Raw genomic sequence first — 25,101 nt, 5'->3', positions numbered from 1 at the left:
TTCTTTTGATGTCATATGTGGGGATCTGAGAATTTAGTTCTTTCATTTAGGAGAGATTTGGAACAAAAAAATTTAGCTATCCAAAATAGGTTTTTTAAAGTTATATATATAGCTCAACTTAGTTTGTTTGGGGTATAGCTATATAAATGTTGACTCCTTCATTATCCCAGAATATATGTACACAGATGCTCTAAGTATAGAAGATAAAATTGATGTCCCCATAACCTTAAAAAAATACCCTCAAAATTTATTTATTAATTGTTAGAACTAAATATATAATTTTATAGCTGTTTATCCACTATTCAGTGCAAAGCCAGATTGCTGTCATTGCTTTTATATTTTTTAAATTGTAGTTTTTAGAGACCTTTTAGCACCATGGAACTTAATATTTTATTAAATGTTCAGGTAACAGTTCTGAATTCATGTGGTGATGGTGGTTTATATATGTTTTAACTCTTCACAGCATTTCTAAGGTTATCAGGAATATTTTGAGGAGTGATTTTAGTGTATTTCTTACATTAGAAAACTGTTTAAGACATTTTAATCTTGTGTTTTAAACATCTAGATTTACATTGTAGCTATATATAAAGCAGTGAAGCAAAGGCAATTTAAGAGGAAGATAAAATTTGGAATTATTTTTTTTTTCAAAATCATGTGAATTGAGATTGTCAGTTAAACTTCAGTGTTTTAAAGCTTTTGTTAATCTTGTCATCATCTTTTTATTGTTAGGAGACATTTGTCTTTTGTGGATTTCCTGTAAAGTTAGTCATAATTAAATATTTCATTCCCAATTTGTGTGTGTGGGAGGGGACTTTTAAAGATGACTATTATTTTGTACATCTAATTTTGGAAAGCAATTATATAATACATGTTCTTGTGACTTCTTAACTTTTTTGTTTAAATGTTTTTCACAATTACCACTGTTCTTTATCATGTTTTGAAGATTATTTAAAATTCCTTGCCTAAATTCATGTGGAAATAATGCTTTGAGAATATCACCATTTTATATTAAACATGTTTCCAAATCCTCAAATTGAGGTGTCATTTTTTTCTTAAGAAACACGATCAATTCTTAGAAATCGATTTTAAATTATATGATACCCATTGCAAGACATATAACTGATGCTTACATTAATTTTTCTTATGATTATAAGTCGCATGTAGTTCATTTGATAGTTCAGATAATAATTTTTGAGCATCTACTGCTAACAGCCAATTTGCTAAGTACAATAAATAAATCATACCTCTTATTCCTGAGTTATTTATAATCTAATGGGAAAAATGGGCATATAATCATTTTTAATATTCTCTGGTAAAATGGCCATAATTTTTCTTTGGTAGTACATGTCATTTTTTTTTTTTTAAGAACTAGGGAAACTTTAATACCTTTAAAATCAACTTCTTTTTTTATGTTAGTGGAAAAAATAGTCTAGAGTTGTCATACAGAAAACTTTTTAGAACTGGTTCCAAATTATATTCTGTCTTCAGCTTTCCACTGTCACCTACTTTCGGTCATATAAAATCATTCATTACTTTTCACTTACACCAAGCGTAAGCCCTTTCTCTGTAGGAAATGATCGTGTGTTTTCTTTCAGTACTGTACCAATATTTTTTGATTGCAAAAAATAAAACTTTAATTGTTGAATTGTGTCTGGACTGGAGGAACTGTGAATGGATGTGTATCTTCTGAAGTGCTCCAGAACTTTATAAAATCCTATTGGAAAGGATTTAGAAAGGGTGCAGCTTCTGTTTCTCTCTGTAGAGTCTCTTGTCCTTTTGGAAATATGGAAACTTTGACCAGCGGCTTTTAAAAGATAACAATTCTGTTTGTGTGAGGCTTCCGTATGCTGGTGTGGTCTGCATCCACCCAAGTGGTCATTTCTGTTATAACTGAATGTATCCCTTTTGGGCCTTGGAAGGTTCAGCCAGGACTCTTAAAGGATTCTAGATGAAGATGCCTTACTTGATACTATCTTGATAACACTGCTTTCTTGCCTGTAGTCTAATGGCGTTTTGGACTGTTGTCTGGTGAGTATGAAAGTCACTTTAGACCTAAGACTTTAGACTTAAAACTTTAGACTTTAGACTTAAGATCACAGATATTGTGTGCAGTGGGCATTGCGGGATTGTACCTCCATACCTCATGTTTATATATGCTATTCCCTCTTCCTAGAGCACTCTTTCACGCTTATAATTCTTTTTTTAAAACATAACTCAAACATCTTCATTCCTATATTTGCTCAAACTGAATTACTTATTCCCTTTCCTCTTTTTTCCATAACAATTTGTATAAGCAAGGGGGTGGGGGGAAGCAAATATTGTTTAAAAATGAACAATGATGTAAAAAATAAAAAAAACAAAAAAACAATTTGTATAAACTTCTCTTATTCTAATATTCCTTAATTATTCCCAGCAACTATTTGATCTCAGGAGAAATTATCATATCTTTGGTGAGTAAAATAAGCTCAAAGAGTTTACATAATATATCAAAATCAAAGATTGAACGGTAAAAAACAAAATTTGAGTCCAGGTTTTCTCATTCTAAGTACAGAAATATTTCTAGAATGCTGTGATTCTCAGATTTTCTAGCTTATATGAAGCCATCAAACAGAATAATTTGCAACAAATACTTATTGTCTAGAAGTTCTCCCTTATTCTGAATTGTCAACATGAAGCTTCTCTTGAGACTTTAAAATAGAACTTTGGTAATGAAATTTCCAGGTTTTGTCTTTCAACAGTAAATTTTGGCAAAAAAATTTCTTACCAATATTTTGAAAATGCTTCTACATCCATGTATTTAATGGTCATTTAAATTTGTTAGCTTGTATAAGAACTGAAAATGTGGATTATGAGATGATTTATTGAGGTAACATTGGTTTACAACACTATCTGATTTAGGGTTATAGGTTCATACCTCCTCAGATGCATGTCATCATACCACATTTAACCACCAAAGCACCCACTGACCACTGGATCTGCTCTCCCTCTTGTTTGCACCCCTTCAGTTTATCCCCCTCTAGTATTCAATGTTGTAGTCATGTTTCTAGTTTTGGTTTAGTTCCATCAGTTCCTTTATTTTGTTTCCCTGTGTTCCATATAGAAGTGAAATTATCTGTTATTTGTCTTTCTCCTCCTGACTTATTTCACTTAGAATAGTCCCCTCCAGTTTCATCCATATTGGACCACAGATAAAATCTTCATTTTTTTCTTGGTTAAGTTTTAATGTAAATAAACAAACTGGGTCTCACGTTTAATAGCAATTTTAAAGAACAAAGATACCACACAGTTTTCATTTATATTGAATATTTTGTATGTGTCAGACACTATTTTGAGCATTTTTTGTCTAGTAGTTCTCATAGCAACTCTATCATGAGATAGATACACTATTCCAATCCTATTTAATAGGTGAAGAAAGGGACAGCGTTGTAGTGCAAGATGTTAAAATTTTTTATACAGGAGAGAAATGTACAGAATAGTGGTTTTATTATAAAAACAACTACAACAAAACAAATTTTCTATGTAGCTCTGCATTTCTGAAGTAGATAGGTAAGTCAGTCTGAAGTAGATAGATATAGGTATAGTTATTCTTATATTAGGCTTCAGAAGAAGCCAGAGAAAACAAGAATCTATAAGGTTTGACTAATATATTAAGAAAAAAGTCATAGAACGTTATTATATGTGAAATAAGTATTTGTAAATGAACTTGTTGGACATAAGGAGACTGTTAGTAAAGAGCTTAGCTGGCTAGATTAGAAGAAATTGTCTCTTCCCATCTGTTCTAATTAGCTTACCTCTCCTGCTTTCAAAGCATGCTGGTTATTTCAGAAAAGGAGTGAGAGGTTATTTTATAAGAACATCATTTTTATTTAATTTAAAATGGTTTTGGGACAGGTATAAATCTCAAACTGGTAGATCTTTCTGTAACAATTTGTTACTGGAAGTTTTAAGGTTTTGGATACTCAAGGATTTTGGCCTCTCATTCCTTCAGTTTTGGCCCAATTGATTATGTTTCCTCATTTTATTAAGACTTTTCTGGGTGTTTTGCTGTTTGTCATGACAGAAGAAAAGCATCCATCAACAGGTATTTAAAAATCTACAGTTTTTCTTTTTATCTCTAATATAGTCTCTCTAAAAATACTATTTGATGTGGCTGAGTACTGGAAGAATTTGAATGAAATACTCTTAATTAATCTTTGATACTGCTTCATTTACGTTGTTTTAAAATCTTCCAAGTAATTTTACGTTCCATGTACATTAGTAATTCTTTCATTAGTAGCTCTAAGGTAATTTACTTCCTTTTATTTCTTGTGTTGAATTTTTGGAGGTATATTCATTTCAATAGCTAACAATCTTGAAATAAAGGAGTTGGAATTTAATGGAACAAATTTAAATTGTCATTCCTCCTCTCCTTAGGCAACTATGTCTGTAATCTGAACATTGACTTCAAAATCCAAATGTGGCACAAATACCAGATTTCTTTATTGTCTTTTACTTTATCTTTATTATCAAAAGCCTTGTTTATGGTTTCACTGTGTAGCACAAACCTACTTATCCTTTGAAGAACTCCAGGAACCCAGGAGTGCAGTTTCTTTTCTCTTGACCCATCCGGAATCCACAGTCCCTTCTCTATCTACTGAAAAGAAAGCACCACTGGACCACAGAGAAGCTGAGAGACAGTGGTTGCTCAGAAGAAGGAGATCTACTTTGTTTCCTAATGGAGTGAAAATCTGCCCAGATGAAAGTATTACAGAGGCTGTGGCAAAACATGTGAAGTATTTCAAAGTACGAGGTAAGCAAACAGTTACACCCTTACCCTGGATGAAATTCATATGTAATTCTATCACACTTACTGTATCTCATAATTAAAAATATGATAATTTAGAAGTGACTGAACCAAATGTTATCTTTCTATTAGATGGAAAAAGAACTTTCTATGAATATAGTATCTCTATAGCTTCTGAGGAAAGTTTGCATTGTTTTAAGAGGAGATGGTTTAAATCTTTTTAAGTGTTTCAAAAGTACTAGTTTATGTTACTAGATACACTTATTTTAGTTTTTACTTTTTTCATTAATTCATTTACTTAAATATACATATATATGTATTTACCAAGGTAAACATACCCATTTAATTATATATATGAAAATACAATCAAATTCTATATTTTATAGTTTAGATATTTTACAGATTTATGCTACTTACATTCTAATTGATATATTTAAAGCTTTTTATGTGTATAATGATGTAATTTCTCATAATGAATGCTAAAGCAACACAATTGGGATTTTTTAAAAGATTTATTTATTTATGCATATAAGAACTGGGATACAGGCCAGAGGTGTGGGGGGTGAGAGGATTCACCAGAGACAGAGTGGGGGACAGAACGGGCAGATTGACCAAAGTACATTGCTAAGGGGAGTAGTGGGCAAGTCAGGAGAGGTCTGCAGCGCCATGTGGGTAGCTCCCTGGCCGGGGATCGAACTTGTGCTGCAGTGGCTGTGGACAGCTTCATAGATTGTGTCTTAACCCCTTGTGTCACCAGGGGTTAAAATTATTGACCTTGATCTCATACCTTTTTATTATTTGAGTTATTCTCTATTTCTTTTATTAGGTATATTTATGTTTACTAACCAAAATCGCTTAACTGGCTATAATGTATACCTTAGATATTTGGAGGACCCCCAAACTTTGCTTTTTGCTCAATAGCCAATAAAAAAAAGCATTAGTATGGATGTGAGGTTAGTAAACTAAAGTTATGATAGGTGATGAAATGATAATGAAATTAGGTTTGTTTATTCATGCATAATTTTAAATATTATTTATTGAGCATTTACTTGATCCCTGTGTGAGCCCCAAACACTCTTAGCTTTAAAGGAAATATCGGACTCTTTCACTTATATATGGAATGTAGAGAAACCAAACAAAGGGTTAGGAAAAAGACAGAACTTGTAAACTGACCATAGACCTGAGGCTTACAGCAGGGAAGGGGTCAAAACAGGGGAGGGAAGAGTACAAGGGATTGTGGTGATGGGTCGTGGGTACGTTGGTGGTAGAACTATGTGGACTACACCTGAGGGAAGAAATCAAGTGACAAAAATTAACAACAATGTAAGAAAATAAATTTAATAAATAAAAGAAAAAGAAAAAATTCAACAGGCCACCTTGGATATAGCAAATACTTATTAATTACAGGTATGCTTTATTACTATTGAATATATATCAAATAATTTTAATAATCAAATAATTTGAGAAATATTAAACAGAATTATTTAAAAAAGAAAAATACCTCTCTGTTTGCTTTCCAGTGTGTCAGGAAGCAGTCTGGGAAGCCTTCAGGACTTTCTGGTATCGACTTCCTGGAGATGAAGAATATCATTACTGGATAGATTTGTGTGAGGATGGAGTCACAACTATATTTGAAATGGGCACACATTTTAGTCAGTCTGTAGAACACAGACATTTAATTATGAAGGTAAATGTAGTAAGGAACGGAATTGCTGCGTTATTGTAGGAATATGTATGCACAGTTAAAGACTAAAGGAAGAAAAAAGGGTGGGAAGAGGGAAAAAATTTAAAAAGGGGGAAAGAACAAGTGGCAAATCTCTGCATTGCTTTTTTTTTTTTTAGGCTATTTGAGTGGACTCCCATTGGGCGTGTGTCTGTAGTCTTTTTAACCCTGCCCATTCTTCTTTTCAAATAGTGGCATGACTTTATGACAAGACATTAAAACTGTTTAGGTATATAACAGTCCTCCCTTACCTGCAAGGCATATGTTCAAACACCCCTGATGGATGCCTGAACCATGGATAATATCAAAGCCCTATATATATTATGTATTTTCCTCTAATATATACCTTCTATGAATATTAATTTATGAGTTAGCTTTTAATTAAGAGATTAACAATAATAAATTATAATAAAATAGAACAGTTTAATAATATGCTGTAAAAAAGCTATGCGAATGTGGTCTCTCCTTTTCTCTCAGAATGTCTTATTGTGTGTAATTTTTTCCAATAGCAGTTGTCTGCAGGTAACAGAAATCACAGAAAGTGGTGGGCTAAGGGATAAGGGAAATTGTTCATGCTGTCTGATAACCCCCTCTGTGTCTCCCCACTCATCTGTTTTAAGTTCTATACATCCTCAACTCTGATGTAGCCTCCTTTGTGAGGAACCAACCCCCAATGCAGCAAATTTAGCTCTCATAATTCTTTGACGAGCAACATTTTTATTCTTTAATTTTTTTTTTACATTTTATTATTACTTTTATATGTAATTAATTCCTCTACCAGGCCAGGGGCTGATGAACAAAAATTACATCATTATTTGTTCATTTTGCTTTTCCATGTTAAAGTAAACATGCGATAGATATTTGCTGAAATAAAAAAATATATAACCAATAGCTATCAATGTCCCTTTCCTATTTGCTGCAATTTATAAACAATGTATATTATTTTAAATACCGGTTTTATGTATTACATACTTTAGGGAAACTAAATTATTGACTGTATAACTTGTTACTTTGGAAGTTGTCTCTCACTAGTATAACTTTTAGTAAGTTAGATTTAAAGGCATAAAAAATACATTTTAAATGACTATTTGGGGCCTCGCCTGGTGGAGCAGCAGTTGAGCGCTGGGCTGCGAGGCTGCCCGCAGCCTCTGCAGCGCCGGTTCGTTCCCAGCCACCGGCGAGGGTCCCACAAAAAAAAAAAACACAACCCCCCCCCCAAAAAAAAACTAAATGACTATTTGGTAGAACATGCAAAGGGGGTAAATGTGTTATCTGGATTGAGTCTTAAATAACAAGCACAAGTTAGCTAAATTAGGAAGAATTTGGGATGGACATTCTAGACAGCGGGGGCAATGTAAGCCAAGAGTTTGGAGGGAATTGCTTGGACCAGAACACCAGAAGGGTAAACTAGAAATGAGAGGAGATCAAGCTAGAAGAGCAGACAACTGAATAAGTTGGTATTTAACTTTTTAGATGATAGGCAACTATCAAAAATCTCTAAGTGGGTGAGTCACATGGCTAAAAGGATCATTATGGGTGGTCACTGTAGGCTGGATTAGAGGGCACAAGACTGGAGAGGGGAGAGAAATGCTACTTTAGAACTCCAGGCCTAAGGGGATGAAGGTCCTAACTAGACCATGAGATAGAGAAAGGGAGCATGTCATGGATTGGTGGTCAGTGGGAAGACCAAAGAAATGGAACAGGAAGTCTTGGATGGCAAAGACTGAGAAATCAGAGAAGAAGATTTGTAGATGTTGGGGCAAGGGAGGAAAGAATGACATCATTTTTGAACATACTGAGTTGAGCCATGTATGAAATGTGAGTTGATATTTATATATGAAGTCAAGGAAGTGATGTGGGTCACAAATATACCTATAGAAATCACCAGTCATGAGGTGGTCATTAAAACCATAGGAGTGGCTGAAATTATTCTGGAAAAGTCTGTAGAATAAGAGCAGTGAGTTGCTTATGAGAGTTACTTAGAGTAATACTGTCTCCATTTTACAGATGAAGAAACTGAAGCCTGACACCAGAGAGATTTTCGGATTTGCTTCTATAGCTAAACAAGAGAGAACAGAACTTGAAACTAGGTTTTCTGATCTTTTTATCTTTTGGTCTCAACATTAAGCCATAATTAATTTTTAATTTTTTTTACCCAAGAATTGAGTGGTATCTAACAAATTTGTCAGATTTCCAGTGAATCTGAAAAAGCTGGTGTGAATCCACTGAAGCTAAACTGACAAGCAAGACACATAAGCTTAATCAAGGAGCGATCAATGTAAGCCACTCATTTAGAGGAATCTTGGGATGCTTTACTTTGGAAATAATACTCCAGAGGAGTAATCCACTAATTGATACAATTTGTCTTTTTGTTTGAATTCTGGAGAATCAGATTTATCAGTTATTTTACAAGCATGTTTATATTATTCTGGGATTATTGTTACTATAAATAGGCTAGATCAGAAAACATTTTGATTCTAATTTCATGGAAAATTAATATAAAACTCTACCCATGTCTAACTTGTAGTTTATTTTGGAATGATTAGCAGGCAAAATCTGTTAATCTTTACTCATTATAAGAGCACAGGAACCTAGTATAGGGATGTTCCCACAGTCACATACACAAAAAATCTTTGTATTTTTAGGTGCCTAGTTTTAACTATTTGTCTAACCAAAGGGAATAATAACAAAATTTCTGTAATTTTAGGGCATTCATGTTCCTTGTGTAATAACTTTTATTTACAGTTTAATAACTGTCATTAATTCAGGCAGTCATTTTAACATCTTTATTTTCCTTAGAAACTGATGTACACAAAGGATACTGTAAGCAGGTGAGTGTCTTTTTTCCCCAAGTTAGTTCATGTTTGGCAACAGAGAATGGATTGTACATCTACTCCAAGACTCACCTCAAATTTAATGGTTTCTTTCTTTTTTTATTGCCAGTCCCTGCAGTGACCAGGCCTGTGGGTAAGTCCAAATACTTTTCCTCATCTTGAGGCCACTTACCTTTCCGGACCACCATCACAGCCGCTGTGCTTGTTTACTGTCTGACCTCACAGGAGGCAGACTTGCTCCTCTCTCTTGGGTGAGAAAAATAGATTTGGGGAAATGGGATTTGGAATGACCTACTGTTGTTGAAGCTTACAGACTGAGGGTAAAATTGTTGTGAAATAGTACACTGTAGAGGAGCATAGTTTATTAAATGATGGGTGGTGTGGCTCACTTTATTGAGTGATGATGATTATGATCTTGAAACAGGAATAACACAATCTTGATAAGTCCTCCAATGTTATGATTCTTGGCTCTATTGGCCTTTAGACTTAGGGTTAGCTTTATTCCTGACTCGAGCAATAGCAGTACAAAGCAGATCACGGAAGGTAAGGAGCTTTGAATCCACAAGGTCTAAAAAATGTTTGATTCTACCCATATTCAGAATATCTAGATGGTGCCAGTTTGTGGGTGATTATTTAGAAAAGCATCACTAGGACATTCAATTCAGGCCAGAATCCATTATGCCTCCAAGTGAAGGAAGGACAAGTTGAAAAATCAAGTAGATGAGTCAGTGTGCCCACCTGGGCAGCAGAGTCCAGGGAAAGGCATCGTAGATTGTACATGTGGTTAGTAGTTGGGTATATGTTTGATTTCAAGGTAGTCATGAACAAATGGGAAGGAAATAGGATTCTGTGTGATCTCACGCATCCGCAGAGCTAATATCACCTCTGAGTCTATGCTGGCCTGGGATTAAATACCTACTTAGGGTGGGGCCATGTGGTTGCTTGGGTGTGAGCTTTTGACCATTGAGAGGAAGAGGAAGAAGATCTGAGAGGTTCCTTGTGATTGCTATTGCAACACATAGGCAATGGATTAAATACTCTGATGAATACTACCAGAGTTGTACCTAATGAAAATGATAGCACCTTTTACACATCTTGTGTGGTTAATAAATAAATAGTATAATACATCTGGCACTTGACATCAAAGAAGCTCCGAAGTTTGCTTGTGAAAGTGGACACTGGAAAATAGCTTGTGAGTTACTGTAAAGTCGTACAAGGAGAGTTATCTGAAATAGGATGGAAGCTGTAGCAATGTATGTTGATGGGTGTGGCTTATAACACAGAAGTAGCTGAAAGATGTTTGAGTTACTGTGTGTGTGTGCGCGTGTGTGTGTTCTGTGTTTTTCTCTGTGACTCACTTCAACTGGGTGTAGTTTTCTGCATTCCTCTAGTGTTTCTCACTAAGAAACTCTGTATAAGTGAAGGAGAAATTTGCATTATGTGTAGTTGTTTCCTAATATATTTATCACAATGAAACAATTTTACAAATAGCATCATAGTTGAACTGACTATATAAAATTTTTACTGACAAGGCACTGTCTGTACTGGGAAAATTGCTTTTCCCATTTTGGCTCTTGTTTTTTCCATGTATAAAATGAAGGTTTTTTTGAAGGGGTTCTGAATTGTGGACTATGAATAGACTATTTAGGTCTGATTATGTTCATGTCTATCCCAATTTCATCTGAATCCCATTTTTTTTCTCCTGTAAACCAAGAAGTCTCTGGATGCTTTCTTTTCTCCCAAGTCATCATCCTTTGCTCATCATTCATCATAATGACTTATCCGGGTGTCATATACCTCTAAATGACAGCACTTAGTAAGCAATTTCCTGTAAATGCAGTATAAGTAACCCATAGTAATAAGTTTCATGTAGGGGCTTAATATAGTTTTCTTTCTAGACAGTATTTTTAAAAGCCAGGAGATTTTTTTTCTTACAAATGTTTTTTGTTTTATTTACATTTTACAAATGTCTTACGTTTGTTTAATTTACTGGATCTGTTTGTTCTATGTTCCACACAAGTGTAATCATATGGGGTTTATCTTTCTCTCTTTGACTTATAAGTATTTAAGTATAATTCCTGCTAGATCCAAATTGCAGGATTTGTTATTGCAAAAATGGCAGGATTTCATATTTATTTATAACTGAATAGTAATCAATTATGTATGTATACCACATTTTCTCCTTTTATCAATTGATTGGTTCTTAGGTTGTTTCCAATTCTTGGTCATTATTAATAATGCTGCAGTAAAGATGGGGGGCATGTATCTCTTCCAATTAGTGTTTGTGTTTTTCAGATAAATACCAGAGGTGGGGTAACTGGATCGCATAGAATGTCTCTTTTAATTTTTTTAGATATCTCAGGAATCTCTGCACTACTTCCATAGTGGGTGCACCAATTTACAATCCCACATATAAAGTTTTCCTCTCTCCACATTCTCTCCAACACCTATTTTTTCTCAATTGGTTAATAGCCATTCTCACAGGTCTGAGGTGCTATTTTACTGTTGTTTTTAATTTGCATTTCTCTATTAATAAGAGATGTGAACATTCTTTCATGTGCATGTTACCACCTGTATGTCTTTGGAGAAGTATCTGTTCAGATCCTCTGGTCATTTTGTTATTGGGTTGTTTTTCAATTGATTTTTATGCATTCATTGTATATTTTGAATATTAAACCCTGTTGGAACTATCAACCCTTTGTTGATGGAGGATGTACAAATATCTTCTCCCAATGGATAGTATGTCTTTTCATTTTGATGCATGTTTCTTTCACCATGCTGATGTTTTTCAGTTTGATGTAGTTCATTTGTTTATCTGTTTCCCTTGCCATTGGAATCAAGTCCACAAACACATTTGTAAGACTGATGTCGAGGAGCATATCCCTTTTGTTTTCTTTTGTGTATTTTGTGGTTTTAGGTCCTACATCCAAGTACTTAATCATTTTTGAATTAATATTTATGTGTGATGTTAGTGGTCTGGTTTCCTTCTTTGGCATGAGGCAGTTCAATTTTCCCAGCACCATTTATTGAAGAGAATTTCCTTGCACCATTGTAAACTCTTAGCTCCTTGGCCATAAATTTGTTGTCTGCATGTGTGTGATTTTATTTCTGGGCTCTCAATTCTGTTCCATTGATCTGTGTGTCGGTTTTTATTCCAATCCCAAGCTGTCTTAATTATTATCTCTTCATAGTATAGTTTGACGTCAAGGAACATGATAACTATTTTGGTCTTTTTTCTCAGGAGTTTTTGCTATCTTTTGTTGTTCCACATAAAATTTTTTCAAAGTTCCAAATAAATGTCATGATTCTTTGGGTTTACTTTTGTAAAGAATGCCTGTGGGATTTTGGTGGGGATTACATTGAATCTGCATGTTGCTTTAGGTAATATAGCCATTTTAATGACATTATTCTGATGGAAATGTTCTTTCCTGTACTATCCAAATGGTAGCCATTAATCATATGTCACTATTGAGCACTTGAAAAACATAGTGTGAATGAAGAACTGAATTTTAAACTTTACTTAATTTTAGTTAATTCAAATTGTCACATATATCCAGTGACTAACTTATTAGATAATGCCATTCAAGATGACTAAAGGTTTTGGATAAAAAAGTAGGTAAATAAATGAACAAAATAATTTCCTAGAGTGATAACAAATGAGAAAAATGAAAACAGGGTGATGAAATGGTAAGTAGAAAAGTACTTTATATAGGGTGATTCTCGCAGAATAGGCATCAATTAATGTAAAATAAATGAATTATGAACACTGCTATTTTTATTTTTAATTTATTTTTTATATCATTGTTCATTTTTAAACAATATTTGCTTCCCCCACCCCTCAGGTGTAGTCCCCACAGAGTTTCCTTCACCAATGTACCTGTGCACCATCATCTCAGTCCCCTGTGCTCCTTCCTCCCTCCCTTTGCTCCCTCTCCTATTTTTTAAAATTTGCTTTACTCAGTAATTTGTTTTGGAAAGCTTATTTGGAGATCTAGTGATTTCCTTTTTGGAAAACAACTCCCCAAATAAAACCTTACATTTCTATCACTGTATTAACTCTCAACATTTTCCCTCCAGTCCTGAATTGTCATCGCCACTTCCTATTGATGATATCTCAACATTGGGAGGTATGTTTTGTGCCTTTATCCTTTTCTCTTTTTAAATTATCTATAGCTTAACACAATTTTGCCAGCAAACATACTTTTTAGCTTACATTTTAAAAACACTATGTTGGGGTCTCTCTGGTGGTGTAAGGGGTTAAGTCTCGGCACTATGAAGCTATCAGCAGGCACTGCAGCATGAGTTTGATCCCTGGCCAGGGAGCTGACCCATATGGCACAGCAGACCTCTCCTGACTCTCCTGCTGCTCCCCTCAGCAGTGTATTTCAGGCCATCTGCCTTTTCTGCTCCCTACTCTGTCTCTGGTGAATCCTCTCACCTCCCTGAATCTCTGGCCTACACCCCAGCTCTTGTATGCATAAATAAATAAATCTTTTAAAAAAATAAAAAAAAAACCATGTTTCTTTCTCCTTATATGTTATTCAAGAATCTCAACAAAAAGTAGTTCTTTTTTCATTTATTTTATTGTGGGCACTTAAAAATCGTTATTAAGCATAATCCAGAAAACTACTTAAAATAAAATTTAAGAATTCTAAGGCAAAGATCTCTGTACCCACTGCATAAGTCAAAGGAAGCTTTCTAGTTTCACCATTTGTCTTTTAGTGGTTCCCAAAGTATTTTTCTGATTGTGTTCTGTGGTGCACTATAACATGTTCCTATGAACTCTGTTTTCTGTAAATTGGCAGTTACATTATTTACTTTTTTTCAAAAGCTTCTCTCTATTGAAATGTCAAAATATTCAAAAGTAGTCAGAATATTCAAAATATTCCAAGTACTCAAAAGTAGTCACAATGAACTGCAATTTCAAGAATGATCAATTCCTGCCAGTTTCTAACTTTCACCCACTTTGCCTCTTCTTTCAGTATCTGCCCCCTTACTAGTTCCTCAGGGATAGGGAGTTTGTCTGTAACGCTTGTGTCTTGCATAAAGCCTGACATAGAGTAGGTCCTCAGTAAATTAATGATGAATGAATAAATGGCTCAGAATTATTTCTTCTTCTGCAAATATACTTGAGGTTAGATTTAGAATACACTAGATTTCCAGCATGAAAAAGCAAATGACTTACATATTTATATTTAAACTTAGACTTATAGAAATGGTTTTGAAATCAGTTCTATGTTTTTAAATATGAATTCTGACTTAGGGACTGAATTCAGACATGTTTTTGCTTTTCTACTTAGGCGCTATTCTCAGTGTTCCATATCCAAGTGTGACTTCCTATGAAGGTACCTCAGAGAATAACTTGGAGAGGCAGGAGGAGAATGTGAGTGATATTCTGGTTTGTTAGTTAGTATCTAGTGTGAAGAACAGTTTGTGGAAATGGGATTTCTGAAATGGTACACTAAAAGTAAGCTGAGATTCCTTAGAGTCTAGTAAATCTGCTTTTGACCAGGGAGGGCTTCAGATTGTAAATGGATGACTTGGGGTCTAGGGATATTTAATGTAGAGATATCTAACAATTAGATTGTTAGTATCTCTACTTGAAAATGAAGTCTATGGTATGTTTTTACCATTCAGTTTTTTTTTCTAATATATTTTTTACCTTCCATTTTAGAAATTATTTCTATTTTTTTAGTAGTTACAAATTATAATATATGATCTAGCAAAGCTTAAGTTTTTCAAAATGTTTATATTTTTCCTCAGCAATGCAGGAACATTAGAATATTACAATTCAAAGGATCACCCTATTGATTAACCTGGGTTTTTTTGGCCAGTATTTTTGTTCTTTCTCCTTTTTTGTTTTTTCTTTTTAACTCCACAATTTAGAATGTATTATACAAAGTTTCTTGAATGCTTACCCAATGTTATTTTATTTTCTTAAATTTTTTTTGTTGTTGTTGCGTTTTGGTAATCTCTTCTGTGAAAACTTTTCTTCTGAAATAGTTGCTTCTGATACTACTTTAGTAAAAGTCTCTCACTGGTTCAATCTCAGATTTTGATCACCTGAAAATTTCTTTATTATCCCAGGAAGATATTCTAAATCTGTGTAAATTCCAGATTGAGTTTTTTGAGGAGGGCAGGTCAAGGTTTTATTTCACTATATTTTATTGTTGCTACTGAGAATCAACTGTCAACTCACTTGTTATTCCCTTGTGGATAATTTGGCTGTTTTTTTGTCTACTTTTAAGTAACTATACATACACACACACACACACACACACACACATATATATACATATATGCATATATATAAAATATACATATGATCATATGGCATAATAACTTAGAAATACCCTCATTTCTTTGTTAAATTGTTAATATCAGTATGCATTCATGGATTTTTTTTTTATTATTTGGATTATAATACAATTTTCATTTTGTTGCTTGAATTGTTCCAGCTTTGACCACTCTGGAAGACGTGGATTTTAGTAATACAGAGTACAAAAAATTGTTTATGTGGTCTCAGACTCCACAGAGCAACTAATCTTTAAGAAACTACCACTTGCTGAATTTGAAGTTATATCTAAAAAAAATTCACAATTGTCTGAAAATGCTATTAATATATTTCTCCCTTCCCCAATACATATATCTCTGTGACTGTGTATTATTCATGTACTTCATATTAAACAAGATACTGCAATAGGGTGAATGCAGAAAGACATAACGAGATTTCAGTAATCATTTATTAAATTAGATATTAAAGAACTTATAAAATACAAATGTCATTCTTTTCACTAATTTTATCTTGCAGAATATATTGTTAATTTTTATACAGTCTGAGCTTATTATTTTACCGATTTAGTAAGTACGTAAAAAATTTCTCTTTTTTGTTTAGTAAATATCTACAGACATAACCTATAAAAAAATCAAAGTTTTTTGAGCTCCTCAATGATTTTTAAGAATATAAAAGGATCCTAAAACCAAAAAGCTTGAGACTCACTCTTCTAAGCTATTTTCAGATATAACTTTGGCATAGTCACTTCTTTTTAACTCATTTGCTGATGTCAACTTTGGTGGCTATCTGGAAAGTTTCCTGTCTTCCCCTGAACTGTCTTTATATGTTCCAAGGAATGTACATATGCTCAGTAGATTTAATATTAGGCTGTGTTTTAAAGCCCACCTAGTAGTTCCAAAGACATGACATGTGCTCTGTAAAAGGTCATCATCATAAGTTGCATTAGTAGTATTTGGCATTTAATAGGTAGCCAAAAATACTTATTGATTAAATGAGTCCACATTGACATTTATTGTTCTTTTCCTAAAAAATTTAGATTAGTAATGAAATTGAGAATGTGATAGAGGAATCCACAAAACTGGCAGATGAGCAGATTGCAGAGTTCAGTATCCACCTTTTGGGGGAGCAATACTTGGAAGAACTCCAGGATCCCTCTAGTTTTCACCACCAGCGCCTTGTAGAAGAGTTCATTTCAGAGGTGGGTGATCTTTATTGCTTATTTTTATTCATTTTTTTAATACACAAGACAGTTTGCTGAAGTGAATTTCCCATATTCACAACATTGGTTCAAGGTAGGTTTAGGAGTCAGTCTACATACTTGGTTTAGGGAATGATGATTTACCATTTCTTCCAAAAGTTCATGAAAAATTCACAGGAAGAAGATGAGTTATGTTCTTTGGTTGGGGGATGTTTTTAAAAAAGGAATTCTTTAAAGAATCATGTATTTTATCATTCACAACTTTACTTTCTGGGAGAATTCTCTATAGCATTTCAACTCAAGGTTATTTTAGTCAGAAAGGACCCATAATTTACCTGCTTTTGTACGTCTTTGCAGGGATAAAGACATAAAAATGCCCATCTTCCCTCTCTGTCTGATGATAGAGCATATCATTCCTTCCTGTTTATTTCTTTTCCATTCCCTCTTGATGGGATTCTCCTTGGCCATGTTTTTCAATTCCACTACCTTGGATTAATTTCCTTCTCTAGACACTGTGTCTAGATGAGGAAAAAAAAATGCGCATCTCTCAGCCAAATAGCATCATTGAAGCCATCAGACATGGGTAGTCTAGGTCAGACGATTAATTTCCTAGCTTTGGGGCCAAGTTGTGAGGCTGTATGGTATGTGGAAGAAATGTCAGCCAGGCCAGTGGCCACCTGGCATCAGATAATGTCTTGGATCTGCTTTCTGGTTCTCTCTGCCCTTGGATTAAGGGAACGTTAATAAACCTGGGTGTGTGGGTAAACTGTTGTGCTGAATGACTGCATATTTAGAGAAAGTCTAATAAACACTGAAAAACATCCCCAGCAGTGACTTTATGAGGTAGGTAGCTATTGACTTGTGGTAATTCAAGGGTGATGAGGGCTTTGGGCCTGCTATGAAATAATTCCTTCTCTAATTTATCTCTAAACCTGGTCCCTTTACCTGGAATAAAATATCTACCAACCACCACATGTTTGTGTAGAACAGCAAGGTCAGAGACTGTGCTTTGACCGGTTTGTCATCATGTGTACAGCAAACTGAAGGGGACCCTTTAGCTCTCTTAGGGCACAGTCACAGGAATTCTTCCTTCAGTATTACTTCCTAGGTACTACGGAAGACATACAGGGAAAAAGAAAGCCTGTTTGGAGAGGATTGAGGTTCAGGAGCTTTTATTCTTTTTTCTTTCCTTTTCTCTCTCTCTCTCTCTTTTTTATTGAGAAGAGTAAGACAAGTTTGGGACAACAGCAAATATGACTTCAGAGAGGGAAAAGTTAGCGTTATAGGCTTGGGGGAACTGGTATCTGGACACAGCCACATACCAACACAGTGTCCATGCATGGTTTTATGTCTGTTGGCTCACAGCAGCCATGGGGGTAAGATCTCCATTTTTACAGATAAAGCTCTGGAGGAAAGTAACCTTTTCATGATCATTTCAGTCTTTAGGAATAGAAGGAAAAAACTTCCTTTCAGAGAGTTTCTTTGAATTCCCTTTGTTTTAATTCAGGTGAGAAGTTATGGTGAGTTCCATAGCTTTCCCAGTCCTACTTCTAACATTTCACCATATTTATGAGGCAGGGGAAAGAGAAAGAGGCATGCCATTCAGTGAGGGAGAATACAGGTTTTGACGTAAGGGACATTTAGGGTTGAATACATTCTGATGGAGTTACTAACCTAGTGTGTGATCCTGAGCAAATTAGTTTCTCAGAGTCTCAGTTTGCTTATCTACAAAATTGCAAAAATATATATCTCTTAGGTTTGTTGCAATAATTAGAATTCATATTGCAATGTACCAGGCACATAGCAGTCATTCAATAAATTGTACCTGTTGTTAATCTTGATGTTAGTAAAGTAGAATGGCTTTTTGCAACTAGACACTTGTACAGTAGCTAAATAGGTGTGGTGAATTAGAATACCTATACATGTTTAGACTCGGTAGATGGCAAAACCCAAAAAGAGATAGGTTTAGTAATAATAATAATAATGTACAGTTGTACAACATTTTGCAGTTGATGGAGTTCTGTCAGGTACCATCATTTTAATCTTACAATAACCAATGTTGTTGTAGGGTAAGTCATTACTAGTTCTATAAGAGGCTTATGCATTGTCACTTTGCTAGCAAAACAGCTAGGACCATGCCTCAGCTATTCTTGGATTCCTAGTCCTATGGATTCCATTTCCATATCATCTTACAAGAATTATAACACTATTCTCTTTCCTCTCAGGGAATAAAGCAAGGTGAATTATTATAGTTAAAGAGTTTCATGGGTTTGGATTCTTTGTCCTTCTGGTATGAAGATATTCATTGATCCAAGATTTTAAAAAATTCCTCTCTCCTGGGGCCTCCCTGGTGGCGCAGTGGTTGAGAGCTGGGTTGCAAAGCTGCCCGCAGCCTCTGCAGTGCCGATTTGATCCCCAGCCGCAGGGCGAGGGTCCCACATGGCACGCAGACCTCTTCTGCCACCCACTGCTCCCCTCAGCAGTGTGCTTCGGTCCTTCTGCCTGCTCTGGCTCTGGTGAATTCTCTCACCCTCTCGCGCTTCTGACAGTACCCAGTGCTTGTATAAATAAAATCTTTTTTTTTTTTTTTAAATCCCTCTCTCCTGATCACATGAAGACTTGGTTTTAAGAGCAGAAGCCCAGAGATGTCCCCAAAGACCACTAACCCCTTAATTCCTGTATTCTGGTATTGGTTCCATAGTTACTTAATTAGTGAGAATGTCAACGGAAATACTCAATTTTGTTTAAAATGTATTTGTATATAACCTGATTATTTTTAGGTCTTTAGTCCAGTCTGGCATTATTTTTTCTCCTTTAGTCACTAAGTTTGTATTGATTTACATGATTAGATTTTAAAGACTCTAATAAAACTGGCTCCTGTACATCCGATGCTCACAAATTGATCTTTTGATAGTTACGTTATCAGTCACTGTTTCCTAGCCACCTTAGTTAACAAAGTTCTTTCCGGGGTGGGGGTGGGGGGCTGAGTTCAGGCTTACAGATTTCTTTTCAATGTAGACCATGTTCACATTTGTGGGAACAGGAAACAGATGCTAACAAACATTTTTATAAAAATAAGCACTGACGATCAGTGTGTGTTTTGTGGCAAGATTTCTAATCCAAACAATTACGTTTTAAAATGTTATTACAGTGTTTGTTTTTTTTTTTTTTTAGCAATGAATGCATTATTTGTACATTTCATCACAATAAGGAAGACATGGTGCCTTGCCAATATGACATATGATTTTTATAATTTGAAACAAAACCAATATTAAAGCACATTAAAATTTTGAAAGACAAAGTAAGAAGTAAAAATGTGCCAATGTGAAGATAGAGACTATTTTCTAACACAGTATCTATTGTAAATTTTTATTTAATATTCTGTGTATCTATGTATGTGTACAAGCTCCTAATAATTGTAAACAGTATAATTTATATGCTACTCTTAAGTGTGCTATTTTCTATACACTTTTTCACATTCTCCATAGTTATACATTCTATTTTTATTTTTAATAGGTTGAAAATGCGTTTACTGGATTACCTGGCTACAAAGACATACGTATACTTGACTTTAGGTAAATAGACATACTCTAATGTTTGTTAGCACTTTTTATTTCTTTTGTATTTCTTTTTGTCTTTATTTCTTTATTTCTTTTGGACTCTCTTTTGTGTTTTATATTCTCTAACAATGATTTGCAAAGGTTTGAATACTGCAATTTATTGCTTTTTCTAGTAAATTTGTTTTCTTTTTTTAAATTTTTTTAAAAAGATTTATTTATTTATGCATACAAGAGCTGTGGTACAGGCCAGAAGTGTGTGTTTGTCAGGGGGTGAGAGAATTCACCAAAGACAGAGTGGAAAGCAGAACAGGCAGACTGACCGAAGTACACTGCTGAGGGGAGTAGTGGGCAAGCCAGGAGAGGTCTGCTGCGCCATGTGGGTTGCTGCACGCCATGTGGGTTTCTCCCTGGTGGGCTGGGAATCAAACCTGCACTGCAGAGGCTGCAGACAGTTTCACAGCTCCACTGTGCCACTGGGGCAGGTCCCCGTTAGTGAGTCTTTTTTTAAAGATTTATTTATTTATTTATACAAGAACCGGTGTACAGGCCAGATGCGTGGGAGGATGAGAGGATTCACCAGAGACAGAGCCAGGAACAGAACAGGCAGACTGACCGAAGTACACTGCTGAGGGGAGCAGCGGGCGCGACAAGAGAGGTTTGCCATGCCATGTGGGACCCTCGCAGGCCGGCTGGGATTGAACCTGCGCTGCAGAGGCTGTGGACAGCTTCACAGCGCAGCGCTCAACAGCCTGCGCCACCAGGGGAGGCCCTGCTTAGTGAGTCTTAATGAGGAATAAATGAACTAAATTTATGCAGGATGCTTAGTACAGTTCCTGGCTCAGGGAATGTTCTATTAAGTGTCATTATATAAAATAAATAAATATTAAAAACTATAGTTAGTCAATTCTGACCATTCCCAAATGTCAGAATTGACTTTCTATATACCATTTGATTTTCTTTCCATTTATTTTAAATACTACATAACACACGGTAGCTCCAAAAATGGAATCCTGATTGTGTTAATGTCAACAACTCTGCTTAAGTCCTCTGCTAATTTACTGAAAAAAGTTTATTAATAAAGGGCATCCCCAGTGGCGCAGTGGTTGAGCGCTGGGTTGCAAAGCTGCCCGCAGCCTCTGCAGCGCCAGTTCGATCCCCAGCTGCTCCCCGGCCACCGGAGGAAGGTCCCACATGGCGTGCAGACCTCTCCTGCCACCCGCTGCACCCCTCAGCAGTGTACTTCGGTCCTTCTGCCTGCTCTGCTCCCGGCTCTGGCTCGGTGAATTTTCTCACCCTCCTGCGCTTCAGACTGTACCCAGTTTTTGTATAAATAAATAAATAAATCTTAAAAAAGTTTATTAATAAAGAGATAACCATATATGAAGTCTTTTAAACCAAGTTTAATGATAAGTTTTATAACTATTGGTTTTAAAATAGAATACTTTCTCTACCTTTGCTTACTTCCTTCAATCTGTAGGAATTTATCAGTATTTGTTATGATACCATATATGCATTTTCATTTCAGGAAACATTTCAAGGTAAAAATATATTAAGAACTTGTACTTTGATGAATAATGTGATAATTACAACTGTCTTAAACTCTGCTTAACACAATCAATTTTTGTTTTCAGGTCCCCCAAGGAAAATGGCAGGTAGGGTACTTTTTGGTATTTTCTATGCACTTGACTGAATAAGGAGGTAGTTTAGAAAATTTGGTGCCCTAGGTCTAATGGAGCATGGTTTAATCCTTTCATTGCTTCCACTCTCATTTTCTATCTTCTTATAGATTGGGGGTTGGGAAACTTTTTATGTTAAGGGTCAGGTAGTAAATATTTTACATTTTTTGAAGCCATATGGTCTTTGTTGCAACTACTTGACTTACCACTAGTAGATAAAAGTAGATACAGACCATATATTGAAAATGAATATGGATCTGGTCAAATAAAACTTTATTTATGGACATTGAAATCTGAATTCATATAATTTTCACATGTCAGAAATACTGTTCTTCTTTTGATTTTTTCCAACCATTTAAAAATTCAGAATCCTTTAACTCATGGACAGTGGCTTGGATTTGTCTCACAAGCTGTAGTGTGCAGGCTCCTATTCTAGGTTGCTGACTGTCAAGTATTTTATTTTATTTATTTTTTTTAGTTTTTTTAAAAAGATTTATTTATTTATACAAGAACTGGGGAACAGTCAGAGGCACAGGAGGGTGAGAGAATTCACCAGAGACAGAGTGGGAAGCAGAACAGGCATAAGGATTGAAGATCCTGCTGAGGGGAGCAGCCAGCGAGGCAGGAGGGGTCTGCCGCACCATGTGGGTTTCTCCCTGGCCGGCCAGGAATAGAACCCACGCTACAGAGGCTGCAGACAGCTTCACAGTGCTGTGCTCAACCCGCTGTGCCACTGGAGAGGCCCAGACTGACAAGTATTTTAAATATTGAATTATAATTAATTTAAAATAAGAATAAAAACTTGCACTAATGCAACCACTTACAGTATATTTTGTCATTGAATTGTATAGTCATTGCCCTTTAAAAAAGTAAATGCGGTGGAGAAAGTGATCTGGGTAATAGTTGACTTGCAAAAACATCTTCACTCAGGAGTTTTGTAGAAGTAGCATAATCTAAAAGTGTAGTTAATGCACCTCCTGAAGTTTGCTTTGTCTCTTTTAACCTTGGGATTAAAATTTATTTAAAAATCAATTTCTCTTGGAAGATTTATTAGTATAATGCAGAATTTATGAAGCAAATGCTAAATCTGTATTTGTTCAGAGATATAGTAATATTTCTTCATTGTAATATTTTATGTTTGGAAAGGACTTTTGGACATCCTCATTTTATTTATATTACTTTAGCAAGTATTTACTATGTGTCTACAAATTGGGTAAACCCTCTGCCTATAAAAATGAGTAACTCTTTGTCTCTACCCTCTAGAAACACACAGTCTAATAAAAAGTGATTTCAGAGACTGCCAAAGTGCTCATTCTTTCATTTTATTTTCTTATATCCCGGTGAGATATTAAAAATGAAATTAATATAAATCTCCTTTTTAAGGTGAGGAAAATTTGCCTCAGAGAGGCAAAATGAATTACTGTAAGTTTTATTAGTAGGATATATCATATATTTTGACCAAGCTTATCTGAGTTTGGAATTCTGTACTCTTAGTACATGGAGCTGTTGTCTGTGTATGTATCATAAGTATGTGTGTTGATGGTCAGCACTCAACCAAAAGGCCTGATTGTTTCACTGCTACCCTCTCAAGAGTGATAAGAGTGTTAGAACAACCCAGACTCTAACATTAACCCTGTGACTATTATTTTTTTTAAACCCTGTGATTAAAAGAATGATAGCCACCTCCTGAATGCTAAGAGTCTCAGGGACATAGATAACAATTCAATATGAAGTAATTAGGTTTTATGATAGAATTGTTAATTTTGGTAGACTTTCCAATGTTGTCCAGTATTACCCAGTTGATGAAACTCTTCCTAACTTTTTGGTATACCTTTATTCTGAGCTGTGTGTGAGTGAATATGTGGTACAGAAATAACCTATATAACATATAATCTCCTCTGTAAACATTTGTATGTACATGAAATTTTCTGTTTGCTTTGCGTCTCTTTCAAGGTGTACATGTTACAATAATACAAGGATCAGCAATGTATCTGCCTGTTATACATACTTCAAAAATTCAACTCCAGATTTTGGAGAAGGAATGTCTGAGTTCTTCAAAATATCTGTATTTTGGTCAATCTTAATGAGACATAGCATTTTTTTCTTAATCTGCACATGTCAAACAGCCAATCAAGGCATTTGAGGTGAAAGAATAAAAAAGGGTAACTTCACCCCCACATCATTGATGTCTCTGGAAATAACTGTCAGACAGAGAAACTTTCCTCTACATAGCAGCTGTTTCAGTCTAGTTTAGATGAAAGAGGATGATACAGTGAATGGCTAACTTTGAGTTGCTGAGCACAAAGAGCCAGCACAGATTTCTTCAATCAGATAATGTTTTGTCTATCAGTGTGCCTTCCACTTTGTATACACTTCCTTGGTCTCTTGACTTTCTCTCTCTTGACCCTCATTTGGAGATGTCTTTGTATGTCGTTTACCATGCCAGAACTCATTCTGTTCTAGATCACATCAAGTTCTCAGTTCTGAGAATAGATAGTTTCCTGATACCTCAAATGTTTCTTTCAGTTCTCTTTCCAGGATAAAAACATGGTGATAAATTACAACATCTCTCTGAGGCATTTTATCTTCTTTAATGTAGATTATTATTTTATCTTCTTTAATGAATTTATCCTCACTAGACTATGTAGATTATAATAGAAGTGGTATTTTGAATAACAATTTAAGAATGTCCAAGAGAGACCTTGGGAGACAAATTACATTTTGCCAATAGAGTAAGGCCAGTAATCTAACCCAGACTTCCTGATCTGCATACATTTCTTGATCCAGGAACATTTCTCTTGATCTTCTCCTTGTGATATTTAAAAAGTCATGCAAGGGTTGTGGTAAGCTTCCAGTAAAAGCTTGATTCTCCTTATCTGATTTTTGCAGAGTTTAGGAACCAACTCAAGTGCTAACTGGCACAACTTTTCCTTCTCCATTCTTTCCTTATCTTTGCTTCCTACCTTAAGCCATGTTAACTTGGTAATAGGTTATGCAAAGATCCCAAGGAAAAGTTCACTTTTCAGCAGATG

At 35.0% G+C, this 25,101-nt stretch overlaps 1 protein-coding gene across 1 annotated transcript in view; it reads left to right on the top strand.

The window, feature by feature from the left end:
• Nucleotides 1-6,419: 6,419 nt before the first annotated feature.
• Nucleotides 6,420-25,101, top strand: part of IMPG2 (interphotoreceptor matrix proteoglycan 2) — a gene marked incomplete at both ends in the record, with an annotated part of 38,696 nt that continues 20,014 nt past the window's right edge. The window contains 8 exons of the mRNA XM_084232037.1: nt 6,420-6,470; nt 9,306-9,337; nt 9,450-9,473; nt 13,418-13,467; nt 14,641-14,723; nt 16,672-16,833; nt 20,350-20,408; nt 22,025-22,045. Of these exons, the coding sequence (XP_084088163.1) occupies nt 6,420-6,470; nt 9,306-9,337; nt 9,450-9,473; nt 13,418-13,467; nt 14,641-14,723; nt 16,672-16,833; nt 20,350-20,408; nt 22,025-22,045 (482 nt within the window). The remainder of the gene's footprint in view (nt 6,471-9,305; nt 9,338-9,449; nt 9,474-13,417; nt 13,468-14,640; nt 14,724-16,671; nt 16,834-20,349; nt 20,409-22,024; nt 22,046-25,101) is intronic.

Source organism: Talpa europaea (genome assembly GCF_964194135.1).
Source record: "Talpa europaea genome assembly, chromosome: 4".
Lineage (NCBI taxonomy): Eukaryota > Metazoa > Chordata > Mammalia > Eulipotyphla > Talpidae > Talpa > Talpa europaea.
This window is presented reverse-complemented; position numbering and strand designations above follow the sequence as displayed.